The 9,397-nt window shown below is 50.0% G+C and overlaps 1 protein-coding gene across 1 annotated transcript; it reads right to left on the reverse strand.

The window, feature by feature from the left end:
* Nucleotides 1–2,152: 2,152 nt before the first annotated feature.
* Nucleotides 2,153–4,721, reverse strand: LOC113565033. Its single transcript, XM_026984953.1, is given in 4 exon segments — nt 2,153–2,185; nt 2,374–2,524; nt 2,526–2,716; nt 4,665–4,721. Coding segments are annotated over 4 exon segments (432 nt in total).
* Nucleotides 4,722–9,397: the final 4,676 nt, after the last annotated feature.

Consider the following 9,397-nt stretch of genomic DNA (forward strand, 5'->3'; position numbering starts at 1 on the left):
ATCGACAAGAGCAGATGTTGGCGGGAATAGGAGTGGATAGAATGTGGCCTGAATAGATCTTAGGCGTTTCATCTTGAGAACCATCTACATATATGCCTAATTAAATGGAGAACTTTATAGATTTGAAATTAAGAATTCGGGATTAAATATTCCTCGTTTCGTAATATTTCTCATTAAATAACAAATGCGTTTGTAGGCCACAATCAAGCGGGATGGTGCTTTCGGTCCATTTTCGGGGATATCTCTCAAATGCAAATCCCGCGGCCCAAGCGCCCCCTCTGCTGAGTCATCTGCGGTCGCGATTTCGGAGTCGGAGATTCATTGGCCATTCAGTTGCCGGCTGCCCCCCGCAGCTATCATAAAATGCCGACGTCGCCAAAGGAAGTGGCGGCTAGCTGTGGCAGGGGGTGGAGGTCTGCGGAGGTCTGCGGAGGCCCGGTCTGAGTCTGAGTCTGGCTCTGGCTCTGGCTCTGGGTAGTGCCTAAGGTCGGTCGCCTACTTACTCCGGAGCTGTCAGCTTATCGGTTCGCTTTTAGCGCACCAACCTCTCCAACCTCTTCAGAAAGAGTGAGTGTCCTGCGACGGTGGTGTGTGTGAGCGACTCTCTGTGGTGGTAGCTCATTATCGGAGTGCGCTCAATGGAATGTAATGGTGGCATCTCCACTTGGCCTGGCCCTCTTCCGAGCCAGAGGCAGCCCAGAGGCTGCCTGGCATTCACTCTCATTCGCTCATCTCCGCACCGGGATCAGGCAGTTGCGTGCGGCTGTCTCCGCTGGCATTTCGTGTTATCCTTCAGCTCAATTTCGGCTACTTTTGGCTCTGCTCTGCTCTGCACTGCTCTGGGGTGAACGGGTGTACGGGTGCGTTGCATGTCGCATGTCGCAAGTCGCTGTGTCGCCGTGTGTGTCTGTCGCTGTCTCTGTCTCTGTCCCTCGGTATGTTTGCTCTCTGTCTGTCTGCCTGCTGGCGGCGATAAGGTTTTAAGTTATGACCTTTTAAAATGTCCAAATGCGGCGATAACACGTGATTGCTACAAATGTATTCGAAGAGTGCACCGGATCAGCGGATCAACGGATCAGCGCCGCAGCTCGGAAGTACGGAGGGAGCAGAAGCAGAGGGGCCACTGCCCCTGCCCCTGCCCCTGCCCCTGCCATGGCCGCAAACTACAGGACATTCCAGCCCCATCGGAGACCATCTTCATGTGAAGGAATCATAAATATCGGTCAAAACATCAACTTTTTATCTACGAGTATGCCACACATCGATCGTACGCCCTCTCGTGGTCCAAAGGGAACGAAGAGAGAGGGAGAAGGGGCGCTTCGAGGGCTGGGCACAGGAAAAAGCTAATGGTCTTCATGGTGCGTGATTGAAGCTGGAAAAAATGCTGAAAAATATAATAATATTAACTAAATTACATATAAAATATCCCTCATATCGAACTTTTTTTGATATTTTTAATTTGAGTTTTTGTTGGGCAATTTTATGCTTGGATAATATCCGTTAGATTCCAGCTTGCAACCTTGCAACATACTTAATACAATATACATATACTTTCGCGTAATTACATTACCGTCCACACTTCCCGAAGAGGTAATCACTCCTCGGTGCCTGCATCCCTGGTCCGCCTGCGCCGCTGGCAGTCTATTCTCCGCGTAAAGGGGGGGGGGGCGGGGAGATCCAGTGAGGGCTCTGTGGAAACGGGGGTCGATCACTTTGTAAATTGTTGGGCCTTGCATAATTTTAGCATAATTCTTATTTTATTTCCTCCGCCGTGTGCGTGTGTGCGTGTGTGTGTGTGTGCTATTGTGGATGGCCCAGGAATTTCATCTTTCGCTGGCATATGTCGATTGTGCCCTGATATCCGTCGCTGGACGGTCAGCTACCCGACAAAATGCTCCAAGGGATTTCTTCTCTCCTCGGCACTGGCCAGTGCTGCTTATTATAAGTTAGCCTCCTCCTTGAGCGCCTCGCCTCCTCCATGCCAGAGCCTATCCCCCGCCCCACTACTCACTTGCAGGGTCGCTCCGAGAGGGAGACGAGACGTATTCGTATAGATAGCTAATAATAACAATAATAATATGCGTTCGCTTATCAAAATTGACGTCAGATCTTATTGATATGCATCTGGCAGTGGTCGCGGAGGCCGAGGCCCTCAGCAGTCCTGTAGGACGGGACTGGGACTGAACTTTGGCGGGCACAAAGGAAAATCGTGTCAGAGAATCGCTTGGGCTTAATTGAAGCGTTATTATGAGACTGTCACATACACGCACGTACATATGTATGAAAAGAGTTCCCTCGAAATCGAAACATCGGTTGCAACGCTTGTGCGAGAGTCTCCTGGATCGGGATCGGGATCGGGAACGGGCCCGGGACTGGCATCAAGCTGCGCCTTCGCGAAAACTTCACCTTCGCTCAGTTTGACAGATGCCTCAGAATGTTTAAGCACCGCAGGCCATCTCGGAACTTGGCTCCTACGTCTGCTACCTTGAACGGCAACCGTCTTTTATTAATCAGCAGCCGTCCAGCGAGGGGGGCGGCCGGCAGGCGGCGGAGCGGTTGCGATATTATTTATATCGAATTTAATAATAATTCTTGAGCCTCTGATGCGTAGGTTGCCGCTGCTTCTGCTCTCGGCCAGTTTGATCGGCTCAAAAAATTTGCATTGATCGACACTGCAGATATGACCATCCCAGGGGTCGATAGTCAGGCTAAGGCACTGAGAGAAAAAACAAGAGCCCAAGAATGTACTATTTCAGTTACCAATAATTATATTCAAATTGAAGGATTTTCTGGGGGGTTTTCTGTACGCTTTAGTAGAATATTATATAGAAAATTGTTCCAAGCAAATTCAAACAAGATTCGAGGGTACATTGGTGGTACCTATACTATATATATCACCTTCCGAGCCCTTCCCACTTTCTCTCAGTGCAGTCGGGCAACGGCAACGGCAACGGCAACTGGCAACTGGCAAATGCCAAGACACGTACGAGATGTCGAGATGCTGCGGCTCCCGATCGGTCCAGCGTTTATGATGGACGATTGCGGGCGTGGAAGGAGTCGCGGGACGGCGGATTGGCGGAAGGATGGAGGGGTTTTGGGCGGGGGCGGCAGGGCCATTCAACTTTGTATACTTTCGCCCGGGTGGAAAGTATGTGCCGCCCTTATTAGCATGCCGGGGCCGTTCCCGGCTCGAGGTTGCCGATTCCCGGTTCCCGGTTCCCGGTTGGCGGAAGAAAAGTGGGTTACCGCAGTGTCCCTGCACCCCGCTCCCCGATCTCTGGCTTAATGTGGCATTTTGTTAAATTGCAGCGTTAAGAATTGCGCACATAAAGCATTTTGTTGTCAAACTGATTTCTGATCATACATAATTTTTATCTTGATCCCAATAAGCCTTACACGATCAGAATACTGCTCCTCGAGACCAGTTCGGATCAGCGTGTCCCGGCTCGGACCTCGGACCGCGGACCGCGGCCCCTAGGGCCCCAGAAACCAGAAACATTGTATCGACATCGTCATCGGCATCCAGATCGTTAATGTATGCATACGTGGTCAGGGGCGATATACATATACACATACATGTACGAGTACGTGTGTGTATTCGGCCTTAATGGCAATTCGTTGGCCAACAAATGAGTCTCTGCCATATGCAAAATATATCAAAGTTGGTAACATACTCTAGGTCGGTTCAAATGTTCACCTTATTTGTCGCGACGATCCCTATCCCTATCTCTAGCCCCATCTCCATCCCCATCCCTCCACTCCGTAGAGCTGGCAGCCAGGTGGCCGCCAAAAATGGTTAAGTGGCCGACACTTAAGTGCACCATAAAAATCGAAACGCATAAATCATCGAACGAAATCCACCAATAATCGGTTGAATCGAAGTTTCGAACACGAGTCTGCGTTACTTATGGGACTCTCTCGTTTTGGGTAGGGTTTAGATTGACACAAAAATCAAATAAATATTTATGGCCACAGTTATGAACTAGTATTGGTCGTCGTTAACTTTGAGGAGTATCGATTTGGGCTTTAACACCGATCCAAACGCCCCATTGAGTATGCGATAACTATCAATAAAGTTGGCTGGGGATCTCCGATTCAACTATGATCCACAGCTGTTTGCTTCCATATTTGTCCATTGTTTCCGCTGTATTGACGGATACTTGATGGGAATTGCCGCTTGTTACTTTTATAGAGCTGAAGAATAACACTCTTTGTCTCGATTGATCTGCTAAGATACCCACAACTCCGTCTGGGACTCTATTAATCTTTACTTTTGTAATTCTGTGATCACATTAAACTTTAATTATTAGGTAGACCATTAAATGGCTGATCCACTTTATGTAAATTCGATTTCTTAGCATGAGATCTAACTAAATCTATAGTTGCAGTACCCAAGATATCATTTTGGCCGCAATATACGGACTTTAGATACGCGTTAAGTGTATATCCACCATATATACATTGTTGTATCGTAAGGTCTAACCCCTCGCGAGTCCCTCGTCAGAACTTGTTCACTTCCTTGACCCAGTTAAAGTCGCAGGGGAACAGAATTAGTTGAGCAATCCGAATCCGAGTCGTACGTATTTTGCATCATGTTTGCCTTCGACTGGGCCCACTGCCCCACCTTCGGGCATCTTCGGCCGTGGCCTCCTCGGCCCTCCCACCTGAGTGGGGCACATAAATTGGCTCTCAATATCCACAAAACGACAGTAAACGGTCATTTTTATCGAAATAATTGCTTTTTTTGGTTCAGTTCGAATCGGTTTGGCTTTGGCTTTGGCTTTGGCTTGGGTCGGGCTCTGCAATGGTAGCGAAAGTTTTGATTGCGTTTCGCTGGCGTTAGCAGGCCAGGCGCACTGGGGTAGTGGCAGTGGTAATCCACTTCAGCGGACAACATTTCATTACGGGCTCGGAGTCGAGGGTCGGGGCTGCCAGTGGTCGAGAGTGGAGCGCCGGAGGCCCGGGCCAAACGAGCCTCCTGACGATTGTTGTAACCCATGGATTGAATGGAATGGAATGGAATGAAATGGGGCTCGGTATGAGTGTGTATCTGCTGATTGTGCATACGCACGAAATCAATAAATAAAAGCAGCCAGAAATTGCCCAGTCGGAGTCCCAGTCCCAGTCGCAGTCCCAGTCGCAGTCCCAGTCGCAGTCGCTGTACCAATCCATGTCCGAGTCGGAGGGCGATTGGGAGCCGATGCCCACGCCGCCCTGCCTCAATCTGAGTCTCAGATTCAGCTCGAGCTTCGGTCTGCTGCTGATGCGCGCTCATAATTCATTTCATTATTGTTTTGACATTTTATTTATTGAATGCGAACAGGCGTGCGTGCCCTCCCCCGTGCGCTGGAGCGGTGTGCTCCTCGGTGCCTCCGCGAGTCTTCCACCTCGTTTGTTCGGGGGAGAGCAATGTTTTGTGCAAATTGTTAACGGGCTTGTTAAATTGTTTCATTCCAGCCCCAGCCCCAGCCCAGCCCCAGCCCCAAATAAGTGAAATCAATGCCTCTCAGATACCAAAACAACAAGCTGCCCCTCCCGTGCGTGTGTGCGTGTGTGAGTGTGTGAGTGTGTGCGTGTGCATCTGTGAGAGTTCGAGTGTCAGCGCGAGTGCGTGTGTGTGGTCTGGCGAGCCAAACAAAAGACTTAGGCCACAAACTTGGGGATGACCAACACCAACACCAACACAGACAATGGAGAGGCGAAAAAGTATTTCGAGCAAACAATCGAAATACTTATGGAAATGTTACAAGGCAACGAAAAATTAACATAAATTTATTTGAAATCCAATTTAGTTAAGCGAGTGAACCGGTTCGGCAGACGGCTTTTACGGCCAATTCTCTTAACCTTTATCGGGAAAACGGCCGCGACGGAAAAGAGCCCATCGATTAATGGCACTGAGCGGGAATTTTCAATTAGACAAACCATTAAAATGGCATTCCAATTGGCATGGCAGTACCCACATGCCGTCACCACGCCCACGCCCACACAACGCCCCCACCAAGTGCGGGAATCGATGCGATTCCCAAATGGATAACAATTAATACACACCTTGCTGGAGCGCTCTAGTGTCTCTTTGATGGATGATGCTCCGAGCTCCGAGCTCCGAACTCCGTCCGTACTTTGCCCAGCTTCGATTCAGAATAAGTTATGGAAATTAGCTTGCCGTAGAGAGAGAGAGAGAGAGAGTTAATGGAATCAAAACGCCTGCAAAACCTATACACCGCGCCTTTCCCTTCCTGCCGCAACGGCGTGCAACGTGCAACGTGCAGCCACAGCACGCAGAAGCAGAATATGACAATATGACTGGAAATTAATCTTGCATAAAGCCAAACACCCCATTCCCTTCCATTCCATTCCACAGAGCCCAAGTGCCAGCTAGAGAGGGCGTTGGAGCAGACAGACGACAGACATACGGCCATGTCTAGGCAGGATGTGGCCTGCCATTGTCGCCCGATCCCTGAGACTCTCTGAATGTGAACTTGATTATGTTTTATGAGGCTCTGTGAGGCTGATGCAGTTGCTGCAGTTGCATGCTGCAGTCTGCAATCCTCCAACTCTGTTGCATCTGTATGCCATTAGATGTCGCCCATAAATTGTGGTATCATTTTTTATATGCTCTTTGGACTGGCTATCCAAATGACCCAAGAAACGGGATCCCCCTCGGCCCACCCTCCGCCAAAGGCCCCTGCCACCCGACCCGTTCAATCTGTTCAGTCTGTCGGGTGTCGGGTGTCGGGGGTCGGGTGGGCGTTAATCTGTTTGCAACTTTTTGATTCGATTGTTCAGTTTCCATCACTTAAGCCTTTGTGACCTTCATTACATTTCATGGACGATGATTTGTCCATTCCTCGAAACATGTATGGCTATCCATAGGGAGAGTATTTTAGTTGCGCCCCATCGATGTCTATGCCCCAAAGAACTCACATTTGATGCTTGTTTGAATTTTAAATGGGCTCGAAGCAATCCAGCCATAGGTACATATGTTGTTTTAAGGATAATGGCCATTTTTTCCTGCACATATGTGGTACTGGGACTTCAGGAAGACAAATTCTCGCAATCCGATTCCACTGTGCAGCGACGCCTACCCATTTTCCTACCTCCTTCCCCGTCCCCGTCCCCGTCCCCTTCCCCATCCCCATCCCCTTTCTGTGGCTAGCCACCTTTCGTATCATTGTTGATGACATTTATGTCTTAATATTTGCGCAGACCCAGATGAAAATGCAGTGGCACTCAGCCGGTACCGTTAGCCAGCGCCATTAGCCAGCCCGAGAGACTCAGCACACACACACACTCGCGCACAGGGATACACACACACATGCTCCAGCCATTAATTTCCATTTATGGATTAAGCCAGAGAGAGAGAGAGAGAGAGAGAGAGAGAGAGAGAGAGCTGAGCAGCAGGAAGCGGGATGGGAGCCCGCACGCACAAAAGCCTTTAATAAATGCAACGCCATTACGGCCAGCACATGCTTAGGAGGAGCCAGGAGCAGCCTCATCAGCAGTGGTAGCTCCTTTCAGCCCCAGCCAGAATCGGAGTCGTCGCTGGAGCTGGAACTGCAGCTGGAGCTGGAGCTGAAGCTGGAGTCGGGGCAGAGCCGAACTGCAAACAACTCAATTGCCATTTTAGTTTTCCGAGCTGCTTATCGTCAGTCCCCTTGGTCGGCCCCTCTCAGCTGCAGCTCGCCCCAAATCTTTAAATGCTCCCCGTGTGATTTTTCTTGGCCGCAGCGCAATGGAGGCGAATGGAGTCTCTGGGATTAGTGCGCGTGAGTAATGATTTTGGCCTGGGTCGGAGACGGAGACGCAGACGCAGACGGAGATGAAGTTGGAGACTGGAGACTGGAGACAGAACGTAGGCTGCCGGAGAATACCGCAGAAGTAGACGAGTATTCATGTGAGCTGAATTGGAACTGGAAATAGACACAGATGGTTTCTGTTCCATGCAACTGTACTGAAAGGCAAGTCTTTGTAGTCTTACGAGCCTCTCCTAGGGATTGATCGTATCTTAAGTTCGAATTACCAAAATAATGTACTACTGAATATGTATTTTATGGAGATAATAAGACAGGATAAACCTGAAGAGACAAGAGAGACCTGGAGTAGACAAGTCACACCAAGAAACCAACAAATTGAGCGTGGCTCAGAACGATTAGGCATTCAATTGTGGCCCATAGCCAGTCCTAAGGGAAAGTGGATGCAGGAATTGTGCTGGGGCATCGACGATGGAAATCTGTGCAAACACTCAGCCAGGCAATAGACAGAACCTTGACATTCCTTGGACATTCCCCCATCATGCAACTGTAACGCCCCGAAACCAGCAAGCAGTGGAGGAGTGGTCGTGGTCAGAGAAGGATGGCGATGATGATGACGACGCGACGTCGAGGTTGGGCAGGGAAAAGGGTAAGGGGTAAGTGGTACAGAAGAAGGACGCAGACGCAGACGCGGACGAGGTGCTGCCGCTGTTGATATTAATGTTGCCCTGTCCGAATGGCAAATGAATGCCATCAATCAGCGGGAAGAGCGCGCGCTCGCTCCGAGGACAAGTAGAAATACACAAATACCAATGCCAGCCCAGGCATGGGGCATGAGGCATGTGGCATAAGGCCAGAGTGCGCGGAGAGTTGTTGTGTCTTCAAGTTGTGTTCAGTAGAAGGTGCGTCTTGGTCTTGGCCACCCTCACTCTCTGCCACTCTGCTCCCTGCCAAAGTGTACGTGTGTTTACCTCCTGTTTAGTATGCCTTGGCCCTGGCTTGAAGGGTAAGCAAAGCAAACAAACACAAACACTCAGGCACCTGGCCCTGGGCCAAGGGCGCATCCGCTGCTTCTTTTGTCTCCACTTGACAAATGTGAGAGTGCGAAAAGTCTCCAGAGCGGGCGCCATTAATTGTTTCGCAGGGGCCGCGAGGGGTGAAGGGGTGGGGCGATTACATTACCGAACGCCATATTGACCGAGCTCACTCACCCTCCTCCCTCCCATTGGGTGACGTCTTAATTGTCGTCTCGGTGCGGCGGGGCGTTAAATATTAAATTTATGTTTCTATGCAATTTATTATACCAAACAGAAACATTTATATAAAGTTTATTGCATAAAGCCTCAATTGGAGGCCTGATCGTGCTGACAAGGCAGCGCCACGCCCCTTTCGGCTGAGCTTTTGATGATGTTGGCCAGAACGGTGCCAGGCCAAGGCAGCCCGCGTTGATTTTGCTTTTATTAGGTTTCATTTATATGATCTAGCCGGACCATGTGCGCAGCTCCCCACAGTCTGGGCCTCCGTCCGATTCCTGGTGCCTGCTCTGGTCTGGTCGGGTCTGCCCTGGCCTCTTGTCTTGTCTTGTCTTGTCTTGTTTACCCACCCAAGTTCGATGCGGCCTGCGATAAGCTCCGGTGTGGCTGGGC

This window comes from Drosophila persimilis, unplaced genomic scaffold (assembly GCF_003286085.1).
Source record: "Drosophila persimilis strain 14011-0111.01,24,50 unplaced genomic scaffold, DperRS2 tig00000002-arrow-pilon, whole genome shotgun sequence".
NCBI lineage: Eukaryota > Metazoa > Arthropoda > Insecta > Diptera > Drosophilidae > Drosophila > Drosophila persimilis.